This window comes from Propithecus coquereli, unplaced genomic scaffold (assembly GCF_000956105.1).
Source record: "Propithecus coquereli isolate 6110/MARCELLA unplaced genomic scaffold, Pcoq_1.0 Scaffold59, whole genome shotgun sequence".
Classification (NCBI taxonomy): Eukaryota; Metazoa; Chordata; class Mammalia; order Primates; family Indriidae; genus Propithecus; species Propithecus coquereli.
The window spans coordinates 3172047-3199933 of NW_012151840.1; the positions used below are offsets into that span (position 1 = coordinate 3172047).

The window sequence follows — 27887 nt, forward strand, 5'->3', positions numbered from 1 at the left end:
GTTTCCTCACTGGGGCACGTGGAGAGTCTGTGCAACATTGTGGGACTGTCTCATCATGTTGTTTTCTTCTAATTAAACCCTTTATGAAGTATAGGGTCTTCCAAATGGCTGCATTTGTGGGTTTCTTAGGTAAGGGCTGGAATCAAGTGATGTGTGAAAAATCTCTTGAAAAAGCACTGTAGAAGGCAGAGTGGGGCACAAGGGCATGGGCTCTGGAGACAAGCCCGGGAACTCTGCTTACAAGCTGTACAGCCTTGAGCAGTCCCTCCTTTTCCCCACTTGTAAAACAGGGATGAAAATGCTTACCTTGCAATGTCGTTGGGATGTTTAAAAATATTTGCAAAATAACCTGGCTCAGGAAATGCTCAATAAATGGGAATTCTTACTACAGCCTTTTATGCTACCTGCTTGCACACACACAGGCAACACGTAGCTAACTGTTCAGGCTACCCCAACAAGATAAACGGCCCCAGGAGGACCAGGAACACAACACAATCATCTTTATATACCCAGAGCCCAACTTGGCCAATGAAAGGTTTCTGCCAAGGCCATTGAATAGATAAATGAGTACTCCAGCACCAAGCATCAAGGTGAGCAGTTAGCTTCCAACATAGGCTAATTTATTTCAGTCTAGATAGGAGAGAAGAGGGGAGATCCGGCCAGTAGCCTAAGGGTTGAGTTGCCCCAGCAGAAATTCACCAGGCCCCACCGCAAGCTAAAACCTGCCCTTGGTAAAGGAACGCTAGCTCTGGATTTCTGGAACTTCAGCCAGCTCTGTCCTTTGTGATAGTGCCACCTAGCGAGGTTCTAAAGGCACTGCCGACCATTCCCGGCAGCTGCCAGGACCACTGCGACAAGGTGTAGCCACTTAGGCTTGGGACTGGGAAATGCAGTCCGCCTCGGTCTGTCTGCTTCCGTCTTAATGGTTTGGACTAGCGATGCACTCCTTCCACGACTCTGTGGAGGAAGCCCATGCTATCTTTCCCCCAACCTCGCCTAGACCCGTGGGGTCTGAAAAGCGCGAAAGGCTAGCTATCGACCACCCCTCATACATAATAGACAACGATCCATCATTCCACATTTTATGGTCTCCTCGCTTTGAATCCTTGGGAGTAGGCAAAACAGATATCATCTTCATGAGAGCTACTGTATAGATGAGAAAACCGAGGGTCAGCGGGAAAGTGGTTAACCCAAGGTGACACAACGCACTAGAGGCAGGGCCGGACGAGAGTTTAAGCCTCTTGAATCCTGGTCTCTGGCTCCTTCCCCGACCACATGCCCCTCATTCAGTGTGGAGACACAGCGCGCCCACCGCACGGACAGCAGAGGCTCAGGGACTCTGCGCTGAGGGCCAGCATGGGCACAGGATAAAGACAGTATCGCAGCGACCACATTTCTTTCTTCTCTACCCACCGAGTGCCCAGCACGCTCGCCGCGGCTCGTGGGCGGGAGAAGGGCCCAGAGCAGGAAACCGGGTCCCGCGCGGGTAGCCCCTGGGAGCACGCGGCGCCGGGTCACGTGAGACAGGAGAGCCGGCTAGGAGCCGTCATGCGCATGCACGCACGGCGTACGTAAACACGCTCTGAGGCGCTGAAAGAGGCGAGCCTGAAGACGAGGGTCACATGTGCAGGGTAGCAGGCGAGAACGAAGGGGCGGGAAAGAGGGAGAAATCACGTGGAGGAGGCCAGAGCAGGGAAGTCACGTGAGAGGGGACGGAGGCGGGGCCGCCGAAGAGGAGGAGGAGGGGCGCGCGGCTTCCGGCGGCTGGGGGGGGGGGCCAGCGAGCCGAGGGGGGGGCCCCTGTCCCGGAGGTGGCGGCGGCGCCATCTTGGCGAAGGGGGGATCAGGAAGTGCGGACCGCGGCGGCGGCGGCGGCGGCGGCGGCGGAGCCCGGAGCGGAGGCCGGAGGCTCCCGGCCCGCCGGCCCCGGAGCGGAGCGGAGCGGAGGATGCAGCAGCCGCAGCCGCAGGGGCAGCAGCAGCCGGGGCCGGGGCAGCAGCTGGGGGGCCAGGGGGCGGCGCCGGGGGCCGGGGGCGGCCCAGGGGGGGGCCCGGGGCCAGGGCCCTGCCTGAGGCGGGAGCTGAAGCTGCTGGAGTCCATCTTCCACCGCGGCCACGAGCGCTTCCGCATTGCCAGCGCCTGCCTGGACGAGCTAAGCTGCGAGTTCCTGCTGGCTGGGGCCGGAGGGGCCGGGGCGGGGGCCGCGCCTGGACCGCATCTCCCCCCACGAGGGTCGGTGCCTGGGGACCCCGTCCGCATCCACTGCAACATCACGGTGAGGACCCTCTCGCGTGCGCCTCTGTGGGGGGCCCTTGCCAGGGACTCAGGATCACCCCATCCAGCTTTTTGCTCTCGAAGGACCTGGGAGGCCGAAGCCCTGGGGCTCGTCTCCTCTCCAGGTTACACTTGTTTCTGCTGCTTGAGGTTCTGTTGTGTCCCATAATCTACCATTGACCCAATAGCGAGGAATACCCCAACATATGGCGCCTCGACTACCCCTTTCCACGAACCCACCCACATCCCAAGGTTCATGATTTGGGCTTCTCTTGGCTACTCCTCCACAACTTTACCTTGCCACCTAGGAATGCCCCTTTCTCCACCCCTATCCCCAGCCCTCATCTCAAGGTTCTAGGCCTCTGCACTGGCCCCAGCTGGAAAGACCTGGCCTGGAACTTTGCACATTTCAGTGATGCCCCCTTCTCAGTAGTTCCTTTGACTTAGGATTTTGCCACCTGTGGGATCCCTGCCCAGACATCCCTCGTGCAGCCCCTCTTTGCACTCTGTATTTCACCAAGTGATAGTTTGCAATTCATTGACTTCTCTCTTTTGGATGCACTTATATTTTGGTGTAACCTTTAACTCTCCTTTTTGCTTCAGCTAGTAGCAGGTCTGCCACTCCTTTCTGTGTTCCCTGTGGATATATCCAGATGCCCTGGGTTGTTGCCTTTCCTGTGTGATGGTGATGTGATGTGGGAGGGCTACCCCATTTATTCTGAGCAGTAACAGTACCATTTCTCCTAGTGGGCATTATCATTCCATCCTAGGCATCCACCTTATATGTCTCTGCTCAATCTACCCTCAGACATCCCTTGAAGAGAGGTTTGGTTTCTGATAATTTGGGAATGTCTGGTACTTCATGGTATAGCACTTATATTGGTTGATATTTCGTGCTGTGATGGTCTTCTCCCTGCTTGGAGCAGTAGTTAGGGTACTAGCGGACAGTACTTAGCAGGCAGACTGTGAATGGGAGTAGCTTGGGGACAGACAGACTTGTGAATTCTGTGGCACTTGGGGGCCTGAATTTAACTTACATGGTGTTTCCTGTCCCTTTCCAACCGGGTCAAAGGTTGGTGAGGTAAACCTCAGCTTGGGTTGAAGTCGAATGATGCCCCACCAAAACTCATGTGTCCCATTTCTCTCTTCTCCCATTTCCTCCTTTTTTTTCTCCCTACTAAAAAGTTCAAGATTGAAGGACTAGGGATGGCTTAGTCAGGTGAAGACTTGAGCATCTTTGATAATTATTTTTCTTCCAGCACTGAGGATTAGAGCAATGGGAGAGCCAAGATCCCCAGTAGAAGTGGATAAGGTTTCCGTGGCATGTGTGGAAGTCTCAAGGGTTAATTTTGTTACTCAATTAAGCTTCTTATTCCTTAAGGGTAGGTTTGCCCCATCCATCTGCCCGTCCAGTTGCCAGAGGTCTTCGTTCCTGGTGGGAAGTTAGTTTAAGGGGTCCTCAGCCAGATTCCCTGTGGCCCCTATAAAGGAGACTTGGCCTGAACCATCCCCCTTGGTTTAGGCAGAGGGGAAGTCTGGTCAGGCTGCATTTGGCACCGTGGTTCAGGAATGCTGGGAATGTCAGCAGCGTAGGCTTCTTTCTCCCAGCCCGCCATGTGGAGCCCTACAGCCCACGCCTGGACTGAGAGGGTGGCAGGTTCCCAAGGGAGAGGTGGGGAGAATTGGTCTTTGAGGGGCTGTGTTGGGAGTAGTATGTGGAGAGATTTTTCTGGGTACCCTTTTACTCTTCAGTTCTGGAGATGCAGTCTAATTTTTATTCTATGCTTTTTTCACATCAGTGTGGTTGAGGTGATCCCTTTCTCAGCTAATTATGGAGTTAGAAAAGCAGAAAGGTTGCAGGACTTTGTCCTGGGCATGGAGAGAACTTCAAGTCTGGAACTTGTATAGGCAATATGGTAGATCAGGAGTCTTCTCTCACTGGTAGCAGAGTTTGGCTGTGCTGGTGTTTACTCTCCAGGAAAGAAAGAATACGCTCCAGGCTGCTTCTTGGAAAGGGTCCTCCCAGGGACTGTTTCCAGTTTAGGATTTGTTGGGAAGCTCCTGATCTGAGCTGGGCTTTTATGAGTACACATGTAAGGGGTAGGGTTGGGAAGCAAAGAGACTAAAAGTTTTGAGGGGCACAGGGCAGGCTAAATCGTAGGGTTGGGAAGCAAAGAGACTAGAAGTTTTGAGGGGCACAGGGCAGGCTAAATCTGGCTTTTCCCAGAGTTGCCCATTTTGACCACTCTTCCTGCTCTTTTCCCCTCAGGAGTCATACCCTGCTGTGCCTCCCATCTGGTCGGTGGAGTCTGATGACCCTAACTTGGCTGCTGTCTTGGAGAGGCTGGTGGACATAAAGAAAGGGAATACTCTGGTGAGGGGGCCGCGGGGTGGGGGCATATTTATTCCTATGAGGCCCATGTCACCAAGGCATCCTCTCAAAGGGAGTTATATCTGGAAAGTGGATGGTACAGTAGGCTAAACATTTTGGGGCAGACTTCTTAGGGGAGTTGCTTACTGAAGCCAGAGGGAGATCCCTGCACCAGCCCTAGGATTGGTCTACCATCAGACTCATTCCCACAGCCACGTGATCCATAAGATTTAGAGAACTTGGTACCAGTTTTGGGTGTGAGCTAAGACCTCATGCATACACTGTCCACATTGGAGTGGGGAAAGGAGTATATGATGTTTCTGTGGTCCCTACCCACAGCTATTGCAACATCTGAAGAGGATCATCTCTGACCTGTGTAAACTCTATAACCTCCCTCAGCATCCAGATGTGGAGATGCTGGATCAGCCCTTGCCAGCAGACCAGGTGAGGAGCTTTGGACCTTGTTGCACAGAGTTGCCCCACAGAGGGCACTTAGTAAATACCTGTTAGTTCTCTCTACCCCCACCTACTCCCAAACACATATGTATCTCATAATTCTCCCCCTGTTTCTTCTCCAGATGGGAATCTAGCTAAATGGGCAGCTAGTAGCTTTATCTCTCCCATAAAACCTCACTCTCATGGTCAGTATCCCTCATGTTAAGAGGGAGGGGGAATCTTCACAATTAGCAGTAGCAGGCGGTAGCTACTGGGGACCCAGGCCCCTTGTTGAGAACCAAGAATGCAGTGTCAGTCTAGAGAAGATCAAGTAAAGGAGGGGTTTTTAGGAAACTAAAACTGGGATTTGTGAAGTGGGGGACAGAAACAGCCATTTTGCTTCTCTTTTTATTCTTTGGCATATGGTAGGAAGAGAACAATGGGCTGGTAGCAAAGTCATTCTCTGGGCTGTCGCTTCCACTCAGATCTGGCCAGTGGAGAAACTGGCAGCATTATGGGCAGGTGCAGAGCTTCAGACCTGGAGGCCCAGGGGCATAGGTCTGAGGCTGCATTCTGGCAAGGCACTGGGGCTCTGATCTCCATCTTTCCCCTCCCCACTGCAGTGCACACAGGAAGATGTGTCTTCAGAAGATGAAGATGAGGAGATGCCTGAGGTAGGCTTGCTACCTGAGGTGGCATTGGCCGGAAGCTCTTTCAGTCAGTAGCATTGATCGCCCACTATATCCAGAACTCCAGTCTAGAACTGGGGAGAGAAAAAGATCAAAGGAATAGTCAGATTTACTGACCTGGAGGAAAACTCAGTGTAGTAGAGAAGACAGGGCACCCATATCCAACCACTAAAGACAGTTAGGTGCAAATCATTCAAACAAAATACTTGGTAAGTTAAAAATTTTAGATGGCTTTGAAGTTCGGCAGATCTGAGTTTGCATCCCAGCTATCTTAATTGGGTTTGAGTTTTACCTAATCTCACTAAGCTGAAGTTTTGTTATCTATAAAATGGGATTCTAATGCTACACGTGGTTGTCTTGAAGGTTAAATGAGGCATTGCATATAAAGTGCTTCATATAGTACATGATAAGTACTAAGTTATTTATCTGATATATTCTCTAAAAACATAGGTACTTTTGCAGAATATAATATAATGGTTAAGAATTTGAACTTCAGAGCCAGACAGAACTTGATTGAAGTCTTAGCTTTGTTAAGATTTCTATGACTTTGGGCATGATAATTAATCTTACTTAGACCTCATCTGTAAAATGAGATAATGATAGAATCATGATATGGTGGTTGTAAGAATGAAATGGGCCAGTGTGTATAGCACGTTGTACAGAACCTGACATGTAATAACGTTTAGTAAATATTAGCTGCCAGTGTAATAATTAGGAGGTTAGTATGTCCTGCCAGAGCATAGAGATCACTGATCACTTTATTTCCTAGCATTGGATTAATGTCCCAGGTTCTGTAACTTTGTAAGAGCCTTTAGACCAACAAAGGGCTGGGACAGTTGAAACTTACTCCTCCCAGGCAGTGGACAGCCCTCTGTGCCACACTCCTAGCATTTGGCTGAGAGGCTGAATGCTGGATATGCTCTCCCCCACCCCCAAACCACACACACATTGAGCTACTTGCTCACTTAGAACAGAGAGCAGGATGAATAAAGAGCTAATTCTTTTCTTGACCTCTCCTATCTCCCTCCCTGGACCTCCTTTCCATCTTGGCAGTGGGTGCTTCTACATACCTGATTCACATCCTGCATTTGTAGGGAGGGGAGGAGATTAATGATCCAGGTTTCTCCTTTAGAAATGGGGCCCTGAGAACTCCTGGGTACATAGTCACCTAGTGAAACATGAGCTTTGAGTCACAGTGTCAGGCCCCAGTCATTCTGCTAGGAATTAGGGAAGAGTTTCTGCTGCCAAGGGAGAGTTTTAGGTACAGTTGGAGTGGGGTCAGTCTGGGGAACAAAAGGGCTGAGTAGCTCTGCCAGCTCCCTAGGTCGTTACTATAGCTTTGCTAGTGTAGCTTGAGAACTAAGTAGGAGAAGATATTTGCCTTGTCCTTTAGATTGTAAAGGGAATGGGGCTGGGAATTGACTGCTGCCCCTTAACTTTTGGCTCTTGGTCAGATGGGAAATGGGAAGGAGATGGCCTTTCATAACCTGTGTTTGTTTCCTTCCTCCTCTGTTTCACTCCCCGCCCCCAGGACACAGAAGACCTAGATCACTATGAAATGAAAGAGGAAGAGCCAGCTGAGGGCAAGAAATCTGAAGATGATGGCATTGGAAAAGAAAACTTGGCCATCCTAGAGAAAATTAAAAAGAACCAGAGGCAAGATTACTTAAATGTACGTGCCTTCTGGGGAGAGGCTGGGCCGAGGGGTTGGTGGGTAGTGGCTGAAAAGTGGCAGGCCATGGCATATCAGTAGGGGGAACAGACTTCTCTTTTGCATGTGCCTAATCCTTCCCTAAATCCTGGACAAGCTGTCAGACTGCCCCTAAGGTGTGTTTCCAAACCACATGACCAAGAAACATTCCTGCCATCTCTCCTTCACAGGGTGCAGTGTCTGGCTCGGTGCAGGCCACTGACCGGCTGATGAAGGAGCTCAGGGATATATACCGATCACAGAGTTTCAAAGGTGGTGAGTTTGCCCCAGAGCAGGGCCTGCACAGGAGTTTCTCATAAAGAAGGATATGGTGGCAAGGGGCCCCAGGAAGTTCTGGGATACGTGAATGCTTATGAACTTATCAGGCCAAGAATAGAGCTCCTCAAGCCAGTGGCTTGGATTGGCTGCATGTCCATCTAGGGTGAACCTGGAGCAGTTGATCTTTTTCTCTTTTTGGCAAAGAGATCTGCATTTGGGACCACTCACCAACTGGACCATCCTACTAACACCCATCTTCCTTCCTCCCTGCTTCCAGGAAACTATGCAGTCGAACTTGTGAATGACAGTCTATATGATTGGAATGTCAAACTCCTCAAGTGAGTGGGGACTCTGGGATTGGAGAGGAAGTGGAGGAGTGTGAGTGGAGCTACTGTGGTGGGATATCCAGGGCAGTCCCATCCAGTGTGTTGGTTGCAGGCTTCCAGAGCGGGTGTGGGCAGTGGGAGCCCTATGAGGCTCCTGAGCTGGGACCAGGAGTCTGAGTTCAGGCTCATTGCTTCATAGAGTTGACCAGGACAGCGCTTTGCACAACGATCTCCAGATCCTCAAAGAGAAAGAAGGAGCTGACTTCATCCTACTTAATTTTTCCTTTAAAGTAAGACTTTTCCTTTCCAGTCTTTCCCTCCCTGGCCCAGGCTTTCCCTACTGCCTTACAGTCTGTGGAGGATACTGGCCTCCCTTCCCTGATTGTCATCTCTGTCTCTTTCTCAGGATAACTTTCCCTTTGACCCACCATTTGTCAGGGTTGTGTCTCCAGTCCTCTCCGGAGGGTGAGTGGCTGGGCATGAGGAAGAGGGCAGCTCCTGTGGCAGAGCGGGGGAAGGGCCTTGGAGGTTTTGCCAGGCACAACTGACTAACCTTTCTCATGCAGGTATGTTCTGGGCGGAGGTGCCATCTGCATGGAACTTCTCACCAAACAGGTGAGCCTCTCGCTCCTCCTTGGCCGGGCTGGGTGGGGCGAGGCTGAGCTTTACCACACAAGCACCCTGTGGGTTGGGCGATAGGCATGATGTGGCCCTTTCATTCTGCCGGGTAGGGCCCATACCCACTGACCTTTGCAGACAGGTGGTAGCTGTCCTCGGAGTGAGGGCAGGGGCCCTTCTATAGATGCAGCTGCTTGCCTGAAGAGCAAGCATGAGGTTTCTCGGAAAGCTCTGTCCTGACTTGCTTTGTCCCTCCCATCACCTAGGGCTGGAGCAGTGCCTACTCCATAGAGTCAGTGATCATGCAGATCAGTGCCACACTGGTGAAGGGGAAAGCACGAGTGCAGTTTGGAGCCAACAAAGTAAGGAGCCTGGGGCTGGTGGGGCTGGCGGGGCTGGCTGGAGCCGAGTATGGTTTGGGCCACTGGCAGGCCAAGGCTGCCTTTGAGGGACTGAGAGGGTAAGGCCCCAGGGCTTGTGGCATTGGATGAGAGGGCCTGGGGCACCCACAGTGGAAACAGGAAGGGGGCTGTGGCCTGAGGGGCACCTTAAGACTTAGGGGACAGGGGCGGGGAACAGGTCTGGAAAAGGAAGCTGTGGGATTATGTCCCCAAGGGACCTCCCAGCTGGAGGGTAGTGTGTCCCCAGAGCACAGTGCTAGGAGTCGGGACTCCTGGGTCTCCGGGTGGCAGCCTGCAGAAGGTGAGGGGCAGTAAGGCCACAGCAGGCCATGGCCTGATCTGGTGGCTTCCTCTCCCCAGTCTCAATACAGTCTGACAAGAGCACAGCAGTCCTACAAGTCCTTGGTGCAGATCCACGAAAAAAACGGTGAGGCTGGAGCCAGGACTCAGGAGATTCGGACACTTGCCAGGCCCCAGGTTTTCACTTCTAGCCAAAACCTTCTGGTTTCTGAGCCTTACCACCCATTAACACGGCACCTGCCCCAGTTCTCCAAAAAAGGGCTGGAGGCGGCTCATGTCCATAACCTCTTCTCCCAGAAGAGCACCTACAGAGGTATCACGGATACTCTTGGTGCTGCCCCCCTTCCTGACCACCCTTTGAGAAAGCTCATCTAACTCTCCTATCATCTCAGGTTGGGCACATCATTTCCCCTTTTCTTACAGTCTGCAGGTAGGCAGCTTCTCAGCTTCCCATACCCCTCTGTTCCCGCACTGGATAACCTTCCTAAGAGTGTTTTGCCTGTGACGCTGGAGATGTCTTCAGTGGTTGGGGCCGGGAGGGCGGGCCTCAGCCTCCACCTCACTGACTGTTTTGTTCTGTTTCTCTGCAGGCTGGTACACACCCCCAAAGGAAGATGGCTAACCACGGAGTGTTGTCCCCTTCCTCCTTCCCCAGGCACCACTGGACCAATTACCTTTGAATGCTGTATTTGGATCTCACGCTGCCTCTGTGGTTCCCTCCCTCATTTTTCCTGGACGTGATAGCTCTGCCTATTGCAGGACAATGATGGCTATTCTAAACGCTAAGGAAAAAAAAAACACACACAGAACTGTTTCAAGTACTCAAGACTGACTTACAGACCAACCACCTTGCTGGAACCCTTGCTAGCAGGCATTCTTATAAAAGAAACTTTCGAGCCTCCTTATATTGCTGGAAACTCAGCTGTGCTCCAGACTAGAGCCTCCTTACCTATGCTATGGATTTTTAATTTATTTTCTCTTATTTCATGTACACTGCTTTTTTTGGTTACAGTGTATGATGGATGTGTATGAAAAAAATGTATCTTTGGGAAAACAATTACAGTTTGTTAATTTGAAGATGCTGGTCTTGACTCATCTTTATTTTTATTCCCACATCCCACCCCATCCCCTGAACTGCTTGGGAGGTGGGGGAGGGGTACCAAGTCCACTGTTGCTTTGGTAGAGATGAGAGGCTGCGTTTTGCTGCTAAAGCACGAAAAACATGGAGCTGAAGCACACGCCTGGTCCATCCCTAGATTTCTCCTGAAGGCCTCTGGAGCAACCAGCGCTTGTTCCCCTTGGAATGCAGAGCCTGGCCTGCTAAACCACGATGCAGTAGGCTGAAATGATGATCTTAATTCTTAGGACTACTTTTCTAGTCACAGATGGTTTCAAATTTCTAAGAAAAAGAAAATGAGGTTCAAGAGGCTGCTTCATAGAATTCCTTTGCAACGAATCGAGTGGGGATGGAGACAGTCTCCAGCGTGCGTGTGGTCCTTCCCTGACCTCAGCAATACGCTGTGTAGCTACGATGCTTCGGTGTTCACTGGTCCTTCTCCCTCCCAGAAAGTGGCCTCTAAGTAGCAATGGACGGTGATCATTGGTAAGCTCTGCTCACCTTCCTCTTGTCTCTTGCTTCCTTTGGTTTTGTAAAAGAGAAGATAGGCATAGCCCTGAAGTTATTTGGCTTGGAGAATGGTGGACTCTTTTAAGCCACTCCCGCAAGGTGGGTCCTACTGGAAAAGGTTGGCTTTTTAAGGGGGGGGTTCTATACACCTGTGTCCTTACCCCAGGCCCAGGAACTGCTGGGGAAAGAATGTGAGGTGGGGAGTCTGTGTACTGCAATAGAACCGTCAGTGCTGTGTTGTCTGTACCTGCTGTTGTAAAAGTTTGGGCATGACTGCATCTAGCAGGTGCTGCCTGCGTCTCCTGGACAGTAAGCTTAGGGGCTGAGCCAGCCTCTTAGGACCGGCTATGCCCACAGATCTAATAAAGGTTGAAATGACGGAGGCCAGGATGGCTATGTAAAGACCCAACTCTTGGAAAACCCAGGCGTGGGGACAGCTGCCTGGGAGCCTGTAGGATGCTAGAAGAGTTCTGTAATGCTTTGAGCACAATTTTAACTTTGGTCATTTCTCCCCTCCTCCCCCTTTTGAGGGATTTTAACGTCTTGCTGCTTTAGGTGGATGGAGAGTTCACCAGCCCCACTCAATGCTGCTCTAACTCTACCCACACCCACCTGATGAGGGGTGCTAATATATGCTGAGGTTGAGATAACGAGGGGACACAAGGGGAAAATTCATTCCACAGAGCTGAAATCTGGTTTTCAAGGCCTCTGTGGCTTTCTTCTGAACTTATCACCAGCCCTGGCTGGAATGTAGATCGTGTTTTTAGTAATGTGTACTGTGGCTGTCCTCTGTATAATGTATTTTGTAATGTATTTTTCTCATCTACCAAAGGATGAAACAAATAAAACTATTTAAATAGTTTGGCTCTAATAAAATTATTTAAAGACATAATGGGGTTCATGTTCACGTGATGGAAAGGAAAATGCCACTCCTGTGAGGTGTGTTAGCACCAACTCAGAGAACCCTCCATTTTTCTGTCAAACCTAACACTCCCTTTTATGACCTTTAGTTTAGGGTTCTAATAAAGCGTAAAAAAGGCGGCAGTATCATCATGAAACAATTTTCTTCTCTCCACTAAGGAGGCAGAGAGAAATGAAACACACTTTGGGGTCGTGCTACACACAAGTGCGCGTCTCCATCCCAGGCAGGGCTCGCGCGGCCCAGAGCCCACAGACGGGCAGGCTCTTGATCTCTAGAGGGCGGCAGCGGCTAGAAAGAAGTAGCAGTCACCCCACTCGTGGAACATGCCAACGTTTATTTGCCAAGGTGATGGCTCATTGGTTAATTGCTCTCTACCTGATTCTACATGGAAGCCAGGAAAATTAGGCTGGGGCCTCTCCATTCTCCACAATCTGTTAGGATGGCTCGTATCATGCTCTGGGGTGCAAAGAAGAGACGGGAAGAACATACCAGCTGCCTCAGACTTTCAGCCTACTGGTAGCTTCCTATGTTTGGTTCAAATGTTCATGCCAAGCTAGGGAACTGAAGACACATGACAAATGAGACTTTGCTCTCTTTTTTGAGAGGTGAGCCACGGGTAAAGGCACAACAGAAATCAAATCAATCCTGGGCACAGTCTGGCCTTTTTCACCTCCAAGGCCTCAGGAGCCAAGGGAAACGAGAGGGCAGGGCAGGCCGACTCCCGATCTGGGGAGAGGAAACATGTGAGGGTAGTCCCGTTATTTAAACACCTCAAACTTCAGGATGTGCGACTGGAAGAGAAAGAGAAAGAGGAACTCTTGGTGGGAAGGAAAACCACCCCCAGCCAGTCACCCAGCCTCCTGGATAACTTCAGTCTGTTTTCTCTAAGAGAAGGCCAGGTAAATACAGTCCCCGGGCCTAGGCAGCTGCCTGCAGCTGAGGCCCCCAAGGGCGGGAGTGGGAGAGAACAGCCAAGTCAGACCCAGGGGCAGTTACCTCAAAGGTCAAAGCGCCAGTGATTTTCCCTTTGAGGATTTGATGGACAACCTCGCATGAACTCAAAACGTCTGCAAAACAAAACACAACAAAACCTCAGAAGCCCTTGGTTGGGCAGGAGGAGCAAAGCGGGGAAGCAAGGCCGGGGCTCTGGCTGCCGACCAGCTCCCACCAGCAAGTCTCTGCTAGTCCTGCTAACCCTGCCCAGGATGAACCCAGAAGAGAAATGCTGAGAAGGTGGGAGGGGAGGGCACGGTAAGAGCAGATAAAAGGAGTAGAGACACTATCATTGTTGTTCACATAATTACAGGGATTTGGGATTTTATATTCTTTAATGAGAAATTCTACTGGGGACAGAAAACTGTTCACTCAACTCTGCTCTGAGGGTTCAGCTGGAGAGACAAAGGTTAAGGGGCAGAGAGGTTTCCCCCATGAAGAGCAAGCAAGCACACGCTGGACCATGGCAAAGCAGGGAGGTGGTCAAAACCCTTTCTCCAAGAGATCTTCCCTTACTCAACTCCGCCATTCCGCCGTCCGGCCATCCCCACAGCCTGGAGCTGTTTGTATGCATGAAACTGGCCATGAGAAGTCAGACCCAGGTTCTGTCCCCCGGCTGTGCCATGTTCTTGCTATGAAATGTGAGGAAGATCCTTTCACTGTTCTGAGCCTTATTTTCCTTCTCTATAAAGGGAAGAAAATGGTACACCTGTCTGACTTCTCAGCACTGTCTCCAAGTCCACATGCGAGGGGAGCACACTCCTGCCAGCGGGCCACGTCTGGGTTGGTACTCTGGCCCTTCTGACAGGCTGGGCTGCTCTTTGGGACAGGAGGCTCCTCTTCTCTGGGCCAGCTGAATGAAGCTCCTGCCCTGGCTGGGCAGCTGGGGCCCTCTTCATGCAATGACCCAAGACGACCTCTGGGTGGTGCTCCCTGCCCACTGGGCACAAGCCCTGTCAACCGCCCAGGGAGCCTTGGAGATACTTTTCCATCTTTCTGTGTGTGTATGTGTGTGTGTCCACTGCCTCTTCTCCTCCTGATCCCCCACAGTATTCCTTCATCCTTTGACATTTCACCTAACTTTGACCTCAAGAAGGTCCATTTCCAGGATGTGGAAACTGAGGCTCTCACAGGTGTCTAGGGCTGAAGGAATAGCACATCAGGAGAAGATCCCAAGTGTAGTACTCTAGCATCTGTCGTTGACTTTCAAATGCTAGTCTTCTTCCACAGCAGAATCCTTTCCCAGTGAAAGCTTAAGCAAAACTCAAAGTACCTAAAACAGATGAAGCTGAGTGGCCCCAGCAGACGCAGGAGCAGGAGGCCTGTCCTCCCCTCTCCCCACCCAGAGAACTTGGCCCTTGGGCAGCACCTGAGGTCCCTCTATGGATCTTGGGGCTCCAGAGCCCAGGTATGAAAACCAGTGCTCAAGAGGCGGCTCTGCTGGGGGCAGATGCTGAAATCTGGGGTTAGATGGAAAGAACAGAGAATGAAGGGCACCCTGAGGGCCTCCGCCTACCACACCACTCCCCGCTGAGATCCCAGGGGCAGGCAAGGGCAACTCCTGCCCCTGAAATCCTCAGGCAGAGGACGGAAGACGTCTCACCTTTCTCCAGCATGAACGGCTGAGTCAGAGGTGGGATGGTCCAGAAGTCGTCGCTGTCCAGGCTGCGCAGAGACTGCACAGGGATGGTGGCCGACTGGCCAAAATCAATGAACATGACCACAGCCCAGGTGTCCACTCTGTCCAGCACCCAGCACCTGGCCAGAGGGAAGGAGGGAGAGGGAGGAGGGTTGTTTCATCAGTGCTGAGCACAGCAGTCCTCAACACAGAGGGTCTGAAGGTGGAGGCTGGGAGAGAGGGGGACAGTGAGTCTGGTCTGCTTTGCTTCTCTCCTCCTTGGGTGGGGAGATGATGATAAACAGAGAAGATCTTGAGAGAAGCAACAGCAGGACAGAAAGCAGAGCCCCAAGGAGGGAGAAGCGAGGAAGGGAGGGAGCGGCTCTTCCCATACCCTCCGACCCTGCCTGGGCACACACCTGTTCCAGGCGTGGCCGTAAGCGCCCAGGTGGTACTCTGCCAGACAGCGGGCCCCGCGCCGCACAGCGGAGTCGTCCAGGTAAGGCTGCCGCTCCTCCGCCTCTGCCAGGGAGCTGAACAGCGCCTGCATGTTCTGGTGCAGAGTCTGCGGATTGCACAAACGCAGTGGCCACACCGCCTGCACTGCGCCCCACATCTGTACCTGCAGATGTCGCCTGTTACGTTAGCACCACCAGTCTGCCCCAAAGCAACAAAGCTACGAGGTGGGTGAGAGAATGAGGCTGAACACAGGGGTCAGACTGAGGTCACTCTGGATCTCTGCCACTGACCGGACCCCATCACCACGCTCGCCCCAGGAAGGCCCCCCAAGAAGGCACAGAAGCCCGAGGGGGCCACCAACCTATACCTTGGTGATGTGCATGGCCCAGAAAAATGGGGTCTGAGGGACGATGCTGGTCACCAGCAGTCCCACCTCCCCGTGGATGCTGTGGATGAGGGCCAGCCAGCTCAGGTCTTGGAAGCATTCCCGCAGCAGCAGCACCAGGAAGGAGCCTCTGGGGGGAGAGCAAGGGGAGTGAGGGAGGTGAAGAGGAGCAAACCGGACCGACACTGTCCTGCAGATGCTGAGCTGGCTGTGGGATGAGCGTTGCCTAAGCAGGAGGGCTGCGCCCAGCCCCCGGGGAGCGGGCAAGACGAGGACCCCAGTAATCGCAGTGCGCCGCGGAGGAAGGCGCGTGCAGGAGAGCGCAGGAAGGGGAAGCAGCAGAGGGAAAAAACACATCAGGAAACTGTAGAGAGAGACGGGCAAACTCCCTCACCGGTGGATTCTGAGCCTCTAACTGATGCAAGCGTGGACAGTCCACAATGCGGGCTACACCTCCAACCCCAAAGCAGCACCTGCCCGTGGGTACACGTTCCTAACGCCACCCTGCCACTCCACTAACCCCTGCCTGAGCCGCGTGTGGTTATTAGCAAGCCAAACCTGCTGCTTCCAAAAACAAAAACAAGGCCATGGGCCTACAGCATTTCAAGTCCAACAGATTATTCTGGCATCCCTGACATCGAGAATGGTGCCCACTAAGAAAGCAAAGCAAAGAAATAGTGGGCACGACGATCCCATGGCACCCAAGGCAGGGCACAGTCACAGGCCTCCACTGTACAGAAATGGAAACCGGTTTTATAAGTCAGTGTGGGCCACGGCCTTAGAGCCTGGGTCTGACGCAGGAGTTCCCGAAAACCTTCTCCCCGTCCCTGACGCCATCCCGCCCCACCCTCTGGGGACAGAACGTTTGTAGTCGACGTCTCTCACCTCATTTCCATGGGAACTGCAAAGGAGGTTGCCCTCGGTTTCTCTGTCTTGTAAGGGTCAACAGAAGCCTTGGGAGTGAGCTGTGCACGTGCTAGAAAGCAGAAGATCGAGTCCCGGGGTGCCAGAGCTCCCCGAGAAGATGCTGCATCCATCCCATGAGGCCTTGGCCCTGCCCTCATAGGGCTCCCTTCCCCTTCTCGGCTTCCAGATCCGCCTCTGGAGGGAGGGTGGGCTGCACGGTATTCTTTAATTAAGAAAGTACGCTAGAGGAACAACGGGAACAGGGATACTTCCTACACCACGGCCCGCGGGGGACAGAGCTGAGAGGGGCTGCGGAAGAGCTGGTGCCCCAGGCCGGCGGGAGGAGCAGGCCAGGAGCCTTCGAGCAGGGCAGCCAGGGGTCTCACCAGCGGTTTGGGCAATTCCTTCACCAGAAGCCTGCTCTGAAACCTAGGCAGAAAATGAAAAGGTATCGCTCAGGCCTGGTAGTATTTATTTTATTGATTTATATGTTGAATTACTCCAAGTAGATTTGGAGACAGACCCTGTTCTGACACAGACTTTAGCCGACTTTTGAGACAGCCACCCACTTTCCTGAGCCAACCCAAAGAAAAGGTTCAGGAGCAGGGGAGGGAGGCGGCGAGGCTGCGGCCAGGAGTGCTCCGTCAGCAGTCACCGCCACAGAAGGAGCTGCCTGGTGGGCACTTCTTTTGGGGAGGAAGAGGGAACAGTTGTCACACTGGAAGCAGGGTGGGTGGAGAGGGGGCTGGGCACCCTGCCACTCCCTTCAGCCCTGCACCCCTACCCACGCTGGTCTCCCCGCCCCCTCACCTGGAAACCCCAACCCTGGTTAAAGCCAAGTATCTGCCCCCTGCCCACTTCTGCATCCAGCTGCTGCCAGAGAACACACAGTTCCACTGCGAGCCCCTAGTAAGTCTACTTTCCTTCTCTACAAAGGACTACTTCACGCCCTCTCCTCTTGCCACAAAAACCACTGTCCCCACTCAAACCCCACCTGATGCACTTGTCTCTTCGTCATGGGGCACACTGGAAGCCATGGGTCCTTCCTGTGCTCACCACCCAACCGCCAACACCCCCTGCCCTGGCATCCGCCCTCTCTGCACCCCTCCTGCTACCGTGGCCACGTGGACCTGCTCCCACTCTGGCACTGGGCCTGCACCGCCTCGCCTCAGCGAGGACATCACCCCTGCAGGCACACCCCTCCCTCGTGGGCCTTCCCACCAGAAATAAACATGCTCCGTTACCCGTTTGGCAAGACCCTGCCAGCCTCACACCCCACTGACTACTACGCTTCTCTGCTCCTTCCATTGGAAGGGCCTTGAGTGCTGTTTACTTCCACACCTACGTCTATCTCCTCTCGGGCTTCCCTGAGATGGCTCTGCACAGGGTCAGCAATGACCCTCATGTTGCTGAACCCAACAGTCACTTCCCTGTTCTGAATTTACTTGCAGTATTCCTTCCACTCCCTCTTCCCAAAAACACTTCCTTCTCTTGGCCTCCTTGACCCCGCGTGCATCTGGTTTTCCTTCTCTTTCCCTGGCCGGCCCTTCTTAGCTCAACCAGTGAACACTGGCATGTCCCAGGACTTGGTGCTCGCGCCATCTGCATTCTCTCCAAGGCCATCTCCAGTTCCATGCTCTTAGGTACCAACAACGTACCACAGACCCTCAGAGCTGGATCTCCAGCCCTAATCACTCTCTGGACTTCTGCACAAACGCAGAGATGCCCATCTGACAGGGGGGCCGGGGGCACGCAAACTCAGCGAGTCTGAACAGACCCTCCCGCGCTGCTGAAGCCCGGCTTCCTCCACTTGGCTAACCACATCGCTATCTGCAGAGTGGTTCCAGCCAAACTCACCTGTCCCTGGATCCCTACACAAAACTCATCAGCAGGCCACGCCACCTCTCCTCCAAAACGTTCCCAGTCCACGCACACACTCCTTTCTCTCCATGCACACCGCTCTAGCGCACGCCATCTCTTACCGGGTGATGGCAACAGCGCCACGATCCGGTCACCAACAGACAATGTGATCTTCTACAAACGAAAATCGGATCACATTACATCCCTGATTAAAACCCTCCAACATCTCCCCATTGTGCTTACAAATAAAACTCAAAAGTCTCCACCTTGGCTGAGCGAGGCCTCGATCCGAGCTCCTTCCCGCTGACGACCTCCTCACCCGCTCCCCCCATCAGCTCACGGCCTGGGGCAGTGGCAGTCCTCCCTCGCCTCGGCCTGAGTGTCCTTCCTCTGGGCTTCTTCCTCACTCAGATCCCAGCTGAGATGTCACTTCCCCACACAAGGGGCCTCCCTAAGAACCATCTAAAGGAATGACGCCCTGCTCCTCAGCACGTCACCCTGTTCTAATTCTCTGATTCTCATTATCTGGAATTTTCTCGTTTATCGCACGTCTCCTACCTCTGCAATACAAGCATCACAAGAACAAGAATCCCATGCATCTTCTGACAATTGCCTGGATCGCTGAAGTAACACCAGGGCCTGGAAAATGCCTGGCTCGTGTTAAGCTCTCAGTAAACACATGTTGAACCAATGAAAGAAACAAGAAATGACCTGGGTAAATAGCCTTGGTTTCCTCTGCTACACCATGAATCGCACCTGCCTGGATGTGAGGACTTAGCCGGACCAGTATCTGTTCAGGACGTGACATGCAGTAAGGACTTACAAAATACAATCGGTGTGGCAAAGCACTGAAACTATGGGCTCTGGAGTCAGACTGTCTGGGCTCCAGTCTGGGTTGCAGAACTCACTGGCCACTCAGCTTTGAGTGAGTTACTTGATGCTCAAATCTGCAGAAGGAAGAGTTAATAGCACCTTCTGCTGTCATCAAATGAGTTCACACAGTAAAACAATCAGACAGCGAGTCTCACTGAAGGGTAATCGCCGTGCTACATCCCATCATCCTGCTTCTCCAGTCCCCGACGGCACAGCAACGGCGCTCAAACTGCCCCCTAGCCAAGCGCGGAAGGCGCCTTCTTATTTAGAATCTCCTAAGACAGTTCCAAATACCAATCCCACAAACCAATTATCATCAGTGGTTTCAAGCTAGAAACAATTATTAATACAGAAACATTTTAAACCATTTTTGGTCTAATTATTATTCCCTAATGATTTAAGAGATAAATATAACAAGTCCGTTTTGACAGTTCGTGAAATTAAGTTCCAGAGGAAAATCTACATAATTATCACCCAACAACCACGGCAGGCACATCACCTACAAACAAACCTGGAATTGCAGGATGTGTCTGTAATACGAAAGCGGCCACACGGAAGCTCCAGAGATCAAGGCAGCGCCGCAATAGCTGCCAAAGCAGCCGATTTTAATTAAGCCCTATTGTTGCTACAAGCGCAGCTACCCTCCTGCCCAGATCAATCGACAGCTGTTAATTATCCCCCACTTTGTTCTGGGACATTTCTACCAGCTGGTCAAGCGTTCGGGGAGCTACGCTTGCTGCAGAGCTGTGCTGAGAGAGTGAGCCCTGGGAGAGAAGAACGAGGCAGGCAAATGTCAGTGGCCAGAGGCCCGGGGCAGGGACGATCCACTCAGTCGTCCCCTGTGCACACCAGGAGACGTTCAGCGCTCAGGGCAGCAGCTTCCCCACCTGCGGCCTCCCAGGGCCTTCGCTCTTTAATGCCTGTCTCTCCATGGGGAACTGCACCTGGGACCGCCTGAGGGCACATCCTGGTGGAAATTTAACATTTATGGCTTTATAACCTCACCTGCTTCCCTCTCATCCTTTAATCATCCAGGTGATACGTCTTGCACTTCTATACGCCAGGCCCAAAATGACAAAGAGGAAAGATGCAGACCCTGTTCTCAGGGAGCCCGCCGACAGCCACCCCACAAATACTCATAAAATGCCTGCGCTCCAGACACGGCTGCCACGACATTCGCATTCTGGCGGGGGCAGCAGACGCTCGATACGCACACAAAGAAGATGGGATGACAGCGATGAAGAAACATGAGGCGGGGGAGGGTGCTGTCTCAGGCAAAGTCCTTCTGCGGAGGTGGCAGCTGAAGGGACACCGGAATGAAGGGAGGCCTCTGGGAGAAGGTGGGCTGAGAAGGCAGGTGAAGAGGCCCTCAGGCCGGGACGTGCTTGGCGAGTCTGGGGAGTGCACTGGGGCTGGTGTGACCAGACGTGCTCATCTCTTACCTGGACCACCTGAGATGGGTCTTCCTGCTTCCACTCCGGCCTCCTGGGGTCAGTGCTACAGGGTCCCTTTAAAAGTTAAATCTAGGTGAAAGGACGAATAGATGGTGGCACATCCATACAAGAGAAATCACTCAGCAATGACAGAAGAACTGCTGATGGTGCAAGCACGTGGACGGAGTCGCAGCAGCGCTCGGGGAGTGAAAGCGGCCGGGGGAAAGCACACAACATGGCTATAGGAAATGCCAGAAACGACAGATCTCATCTGAAGAGGGAAAACACGGATCATGGCTGCTGGGGCCAGGCAGGGGGACAACCAACCGGCTGACTGGGAAGGGGCTCGCGAGAATCTTCGGGGCACTGAAATGTTCTGTGTCTTGACTGTGACAGTGGTTACGTGGCTGCACACATCTGTCAAAATCCATGAAACGGTACTCCTGAAATGGGTTCATCTTAAGTAAATTATACTTTACTAAGTATACTTAATACTTCAATAAAGCTGATGTTCTGAAACCTGTAAATTGGTTACATCAGCCACGAGTTCCCTGCTCAACCATCCCGTGCTCTGTTACTATGTGACTATGCAGATACTGACCACTGCTGAATCCAGTTATATGTTATTGTTTTTATTCTTACACAACCTTTCCATTCACTTGGATTTCCTGAATCTCTGGCCAAGCTTTCCCACAACCTCCAGTAGGGCTCTTTGTAACACTTCTTCTCTCAATTTTCTATTTTTCTTTCTGCCAGCATCCCCTTGGAGTCTCACCATCCTGCTCTGTCCTGGGCTGCCTGCTGCACCATGAGGGTTATAGGACCTCCCTTGGTCAGTCTGAGAAATCTCCTGTCCCTCTCCTGGTTGGATCCCAGATCCCTTCTTTTTTTGGCCATTGCTTCATTTTATGGGAGCACATTCCTTGATGGCTTTCTGAGAACAAGTACACAAGGTATACATCTTTTTGAGACCCTACACTTCTGAGCAAGGCTTTATTCTACCCTCATTCTCAATTGATTTGATTGGCATTAGACGTTATTTTCCTAAAGAATTCATTAACACCACCTGATACCATATCCTTCAGTGTGGATTTTCTTCCCAAAGTTTTAACCCCAATATTCTGAAAAATTTCTATTATGTGCCTTAGTGTAGGTTTTTATTTCCCCATTCATTATCCTGCGCACTTATGCGTTGCTTTCAATCTGAAAACTTGTATCCTTCACCCATGGGAGATTCTGTTTTATCATTTGACAGTTTCTCCCCCACGTTGACCTGAACTCTTCCTGAAAATATATGTGGTACCACCTAAGCTGATTTTCTAATTTTACCTTTCTTTTCTTTACAATTGTTTTACCACAAAAATGGCAATCAACAAATCCTCTCTCCAAAAAGCAATAATAAATATTGACAAAATTGTCAAAAGCAACCATTTCAGGACTCTGAAAATTGACCAAAGGCATACAACAAATTGAGAACCTCTATTTTCTAAAAAAAAAAACAAAAACACTACTAACACTTGTGCAAAAACAGTGCACACCACATCTGGGGCTTTCCCACTCCCACCTCCTTGGGCTGATAGTTCTACCAGGATGGGACAAGCTGTGAAAACCGGTAGCTTCAGAGGCAGCTGACTTGACTGGAAGCAGATTATGGAAAACCCCAAGTGCCCGGGTGTTGTCAGAAACAGCCCCTCCTTGGCAAGCAACGGGAAAGGTCCCGGGCTGAGGATGTGGCCCTCCTGGCTTTCACACGTCCTCACCTACAAAATACCTATATTCCTAGCTCTGTCCCATTTCTCTATCAGGTTGTTTCCTTCTTTCACCGATTTCCAGGAGTTTTTGTTCTGTTTTGTATTTTTGTTTTTAAAAAAATATTCTAGATCTTCATCCCGGAATTGGCAAATCTTTTCTGCAAAGGGCCAGGCAGGAACTATTTTAGGTTTGGGGGCCATGCAGTCTCAGTCACAACCAGTCCCCTCTGCTGCTGCAGTGCAGAAGGGGCCACAGGTGATCTTTAGACAAATGGCCGAGGTTGTTTACTGACAAATAAAGCTTTGTGGACAATGAAATTTGAATTTCACATAATTTTCATGTGTCACGAAATCATCTTATTCTTTTGATTTTTTTTCAAACATTTAAAAATACAAAAACCATTCTTAGAACTTCCACTCTGGGCAGATGAAACAGAAATACTTTTTCCTGTTCCTTCTGCTAAGTACAACTAAAAGCCCTGGACGTTATATAAAAAACAAATGTAAGAAGACCGAGAGGTGGAGAAAAGGAGGCAGGCTGGCTAGAGACCCTGGGAGCCAAGGTACAATATGGTGGTAAGTTCTCTGGGTTTTTCTTTTGCCTTATACATCCCAGACTTAGAACTAAAGAGGCCAGCAACCCAGAAATGCCCACGGGCACAGGAAAAAAAAAAAGAAGAAGAAGAAAAGAGCCCCAACAAAAGCCTGCTCTCTCCAGCCAAAGCACCAGAAAAGGAGCAGGCTAGCAAGACAGAAAACTTAGACAACTCCTCTGCTCCAGCTAAACACCACCAAAAAAACAAGTGAGCCCACCTCCACAAACCCCAGCAATGACAGAGGAGGGAGCCGAGACGTCTACCCTCCCGGGGCTGGGATGAGTCAGCCCAACATCCCTACCCCAACGGTGCCACAGAAGACCAAGTAGCAGCTAGGAATTTCATCCTCCCAGCTAGTAATGAAACTGGCCCCCTCTCCACCACCACACTGCTTGGGTGGCCGGGGAAAACAACTCCGAAACCCGGAACTCCAAAACCAAAAACAAAAAAAAAAACCCCAACCCCCCCCTCCTGGGGTGGGATCAGAAGAGGTCTAGCGGAGAATCAGCACTCTCCTTAGTGGCAATAGAGCCACCTGCACCAGGGTGTCCATGGAGACCACGAACTGGAATTAGCAGTAACAAGGAGCCCCCATCACCTCAGGAGGTTGAGTGGGGAACTGAACTTCTATTCTCCCCTGCTGGAGCAGTGTCAGAGAAAGCTAGCTAAAACCTTCTAAGGTTTAAATAAGATCCAGAGTCTTATAACATAACATGAAAATGTCCAGGTTTCCAGTGAAACTCACTCATCATACCAAGAACCAGGAAAATTTCAAACTCGATGGAAAAAGACAACCAATACCTGCCAACACCAAGAGGATACACACAGTGGAATTATCTGACAAACATTTTAAAGCAGCCATGACAAAATACTTCCATGAGCAATCACAAGCATCCTGAAAACAAATGAAAAAATAGAAACACTCAGCAAAGAAATAGGAGATGTTTAAAAATGAAAATTTTAAACTGAAAAATACAATAAAAAGCTCAGTAGATAAATTCTACAAGAGAATGACGGGGACAGAGGAAAGAACTGGTGACCGGAAGGTAGAACAATACAAATTGCACAATCTAAACAACAGAAAGAAAGTAGACTGAAAAAAACCTACAGATGCCAAAAGGCAAGTGAACCTAGAACAGCATAAACACAAAGAAATCCATGCCAAGACACATCCTAATTAAACTTCTGAAAACTAACAACCAAGAAAAAAATTTTTGAAAGCAGTCAGAGAAAAACACCACCTTACCCTTAAGAGGAAAAACAATGTAAATGACAGCAGATTTTTCATCAGAAACCATGGACGCCACAAGGAAGTGGCACAATATTTTTCCAGTGTTAAAAGAACTGTGTATCTAGTGAAAATATTCTTTCAGAATCAAGGGGAAATTCAAACATTCTCAGATGAAGGAAAACTAAGAATTGGTTACCAGCAGACCTACGCTAAAAGAATGGCCAAAGGAAGTTCTCTAAACACAAAGGAAATGATAAAAGAAGGAACCTTGGAACATCAGAAAGTAAGAAAAAATATGGACAAATACAACATGCTTTCCTTCTCTTCAGTTTTCTAAATTATGTTTGACAGTTGAAGGTTATGGTTCTAAATGTACACAGAGGGAATATTTAATTTCAATTGCAACTGCATTATAAACAGGAAGGGTAAGGGTAGAGACGTTAAGGTTCCCACACTTCAGACGGTAAAGCCAACATTAGTAGACTAGGATAAGTTAAAGACATATGATGTAACAGGTAGTGCAATCACTTCAAAAGATATGCAAAGAGATACACTTAACACTACAGATAAATAAAAATGAAATTCAAAAAATGTTCAAGTAAGCCTCAAGAAAACAGAGAAACAAAACACAGAAAAAACAGAAAGCAAAAAATAAGACGTTCTGTATCGTGACTGTATCAATGTCAATATCCGGGTTGGGAAATTGTTTTGTAAGATGTTACCACTGGGGAAAACTGGGTAAAGAGTACACAGATGTCTCTGGATTGTTCTTAGAATTTTATGTGAATCCACTATTATCTCAAAATAAAAAGTTTAATTTTAAAAAAGCATTCTTAGGTTGGCAGCAGTATAAAAATGCACAGTGGGCTGGATTTGAACTGCTGGCCAAGGTTTGCTGACCCCTTTCCTGATCTGTTGTTAAATTATTATAAATATCTTCTCCCAGTCCTTGGCTTGAATTTATCTTCTTTTATATTAACTTTCAAAGAACTTTCATCCACCTTTTCTTTTAAAGTTGACTTTATGCCTTAACAAATCTTATCCTACTCTGAAATCATAAAGATATTCTTCTATGTCTAAAAGTTTTTAAGTTTTGCCTTTCACGTTCAGGTCTATCATCCATCTAGAATTTATTTTTGTGCCTGAGATAAGGTAGGGATATAATTTCATATTTTTCTACATGAATAAGCAATTGTCCCAGTTCAACTTATCAAACTGTCCATCTTTCCCCAGAGACCTACAACTCTGCCTGAATAATGAGTAGTTTCTACATATGCTTGAGCTTCTTTTTGAGTTCTCTATTACATTTTACTGGTCAAACTGTCTACCCCTAGGCCAATACAGTTGGGCCCTCTGTATCCATAGGTTCCATGTCTTCAGATTCAACTGACTATGGATTGAAAATAGGTAGGAAAGAAAGATAAAAAATAACAACAATGAAAAATAATACAAATAAAAAACAATAGAGTATAACAACTATTTAGACAGCATTCACACTGTATTAGGCATTATAAGTAATCTAGAGAGGATTTAAAGCTGTGGTCACCAACCCCCAGGACGCAGACGGGTACCAGTCCATGGCCTGTTAGGAATCAGCCACACAGCAGAAGGTGTGCGACGGGCAAGCAAGCGACGCTTCATCTGCATTTACATCCGCTCCCCATCACTCGCATCACTGCCTGAGCTCCGCCTCCTGTCAGATCAGTCACTATCTCCCATCACCCCACGGGATCATCTAGTTGCAGGAAAACAAGCTCAGGGCTCTGATTCTGCATTTTGGTGAGTTGTATAATTATTTCATTATATATTACAGTGTAGTAATAATAGAAATAAAGTACACAATAAATGTAATGAGCTTGAATCATTCTGAAACCATCCCCTCCATCCCCGCTGCTGATCCATGGAAAAATTGTCTTCCATGAAACTGGTCCCTGGTGCTAAAAGGTTGGGGACCGCTGATTTAAAGTATACAGGAGGATGTACATGGATTACACACAAATACTGCACCATTTTATATAAGGAACTCGATCATCGTGGATTTTGGTATCTGTGGTATTTTAGGTCCTGGAACCTATTCCCCACAAATATTGAGGGATGACTGTACTACAACATCTTATAGTAGGGCAAGGCCTCTCATCTTCCTTTTCAGAAAGAAGTGTCTTAAATATTCTTAGGCTTTTTTGGTCTTCCATATAAATTTTAGTATCAGCCTATCTCGTTCCTAAGAAAACCTATGCGGATTCTGATTGGACTTGTCCTCAATCAATAGATCGATTTTAGGAGAAAAGTCTGTAACTCTTACTGCATCTTCCTATCCATGAACATGGCACTTTTCCTACTGATTTCAGGTCTTCCTTAAAGACATTCAATAAAGTCAAATTATTTTGCCATATAAGCAATGCTTACCTTCTCTTGGATTTGTTCCTAGATGCCGTGTTTTCCTTTTATTTGCTCTGGCAAAGGGTACATTTTTTAAACTATTTTTTGTTATTTTTGGTGAATAGATACACAATTGATTTTGGTACACCTGATCTTACATATCCAGCTACCTTGTTAATCTGTTATTTCTAATCATTTGTATTAATGATTATTTCTGTTGTTCCATGTAAAGAAACATCATTTGTAAAAATGGCAGTTTTCTTTCTCCCTTTCCAAAATTTATGCTTTAGCTTTCTAGAACCTCCAGTATATGTAGAACACAGTGGTGACAGTGGGCATCCTTGCCTTACTCCTATTTTTTAAAAGAATGTTTCTAATGTTTCTCCATTAAAATATTGTTTTCTGTAAGTTTTTGTAGGTTAAGGATAACCTTTTATTCCTCACTACTAAGAATTTTTTTTTTTAAGAGATTTCACTCTGTCACCCAGAGTGGGTTTCACTCTGTCACCCAGGCCTGAATGCAATGGCCAAATAACAGCTCACTGCAACCTCGAACTCCTGGTGATCATTCAAGTGATCACTCAAGTGATCCTCCTGCCTCAGCCCCCTGAGTAGCTGGGACTACAGGGGCACACCACCACACTTGGCTAAATTTTAAATATTTTTTAGATATGGGTCTTGCTATGTTGCCTAGACTGGTCTCAAACTCCTGGCCTCACACAATCCTACCTTAGCCTCCCCAAGCACTGGGATTACAGGTGTGAGCCATCACATCTGGCCAGAACTTTTATTTTTAAATCATAAATTAATGCTGAATTTTATCAAATGCTTGTGCTATGTCTATTTAAGATGATACAGTTTTTAACCTTTAATCTGTTAATGTAGTGAAAGACATTTGTAGTTTCTGATATTAAAGTACTTTCTGTATTTTTAAAAAGTTGCCATGATATATTATCTTCATTATAAATCACTGGCTTCGTTTTACACTATTTTGTTCAGAAACATTGCTATGTGTATTTAGGAGTGAAACTAGCCTGTAAGTCTCCTTTCTTATGATACCTTTGTCTGGTGGGGTATACTGGCCTCATAAGAATACTTCTTAGTTTGTTCTTTGGGAAAATTTATATAAAATTGGAATTTTCTGTTCCTTGAAAATTTGGTAAAATTTGCATATAAAGTGATCTGGCCTGATGTTTTTCTTTGGATGGAGATTATAAACCATGATTCAACTACTTTAAAGGTTATAGGACTATTAGACTTTTTATACTAGTTTTTAAAATGACATATTTATAAAAATCTAAAGACTTATAAATACGATAAAAAAGATATACTTTAAGAAATATGCCTATTTCTTCTAAGTTTTCAAATTCATTACTAGATTATCTTATATTGTGTCCTTTTCTCCTTTTTTCTTCATTTATCACACTAGAGGGTTTTCTATTGTATTAATCTCTTTAAAAAATAAAATCTT

General features: G+C 49.1%; 2 protein-coding genes across 3 annotated transcripts in view; one reads left to right on the plus strand and one right to left on the minus strand.

Moving 5' to 3' along the window:
• Positions 1 to 1787: 1787 nt before the first annotated feature.
• On the plus strand, positions 1788 to 11869 carry UBE2Q1 (ubiquitin-conjugating enzyme E2Q family member 1). Of its 2 annotated transcripts, XM_012658887.1 has the most exons (13): positions 1788 to 2275; positions 4544 to 4648; positions 4985 to 5089; positions 5704 to 5754; positions 7301 to 7441; positions 7651 to 7735; positions 8016 to 8076; positions 8264 to 8354; positions 8471 to 8529; positions 8631 to 8679; positions 8949 to 9044; positions 9444 to 9510; positions 9974 to 11869. In XM_012658887.1, the coding sequence occupies exons 1-13, from the start codon at positions 1949 to 1951 to the stop codon at positions 10003 to 10005; spliced, it is 1269 nt and encodes a 422-aa protein (XP_012514341.1). In that variant the 5' UTR covers positions 1788 to 1948; the 3' UTR covers positions 10006 to 11869. The 2 variants fall into 2 exon arrangements, with proteins under 2 accessions (XP_012514341.1, XP_012514342.1); XM_012658888.1 differs by lacking the exon at positions 5704 to 5754 and having other exon boundaries at positions 2074 to 2275.
• Positions 11870 to 12659: 790 nt separating this feature from the next.
• The window catches only part of TDRD10 (tudor domain containing 10), a 30024-nt gene continuing 14796 nt past the window's right edge, over positions 12660 to 27887 (minus strand). Inside the window, exons 5-11 of the mRNA XM_012658495.1 lie at positions 16680 to 16722; positions 16273 to 16363; positions 15370 to 15517; positions 14963 to 15108; positions 14529 to 14683; positions 12929 to 12999; positions 12660 to 12723 (exon numbers count right to left, since the gene is read on the minus strand). Of these exons, the coding sequence (XP_012513949.1) occupies positions 12691 to 12723; positions 12929 to 12999; positions 14529 to 14683; positions 14963 to 15108; positions 15370 to 15517; positions 16273 to 16363; positions 16680 to 16722 (687 nt within the window). The 3' untranslated portion in view covers positions 12660 to 12690. The remainder of the gene's footprint in view (positions 12724 to 12928; positions 13000 to 14528; positions 14684 to 14962; positions 15109 to 15369; positions 15518 to 16272; positions 16364 to 16679; positions 16723 to 27887) is intronic.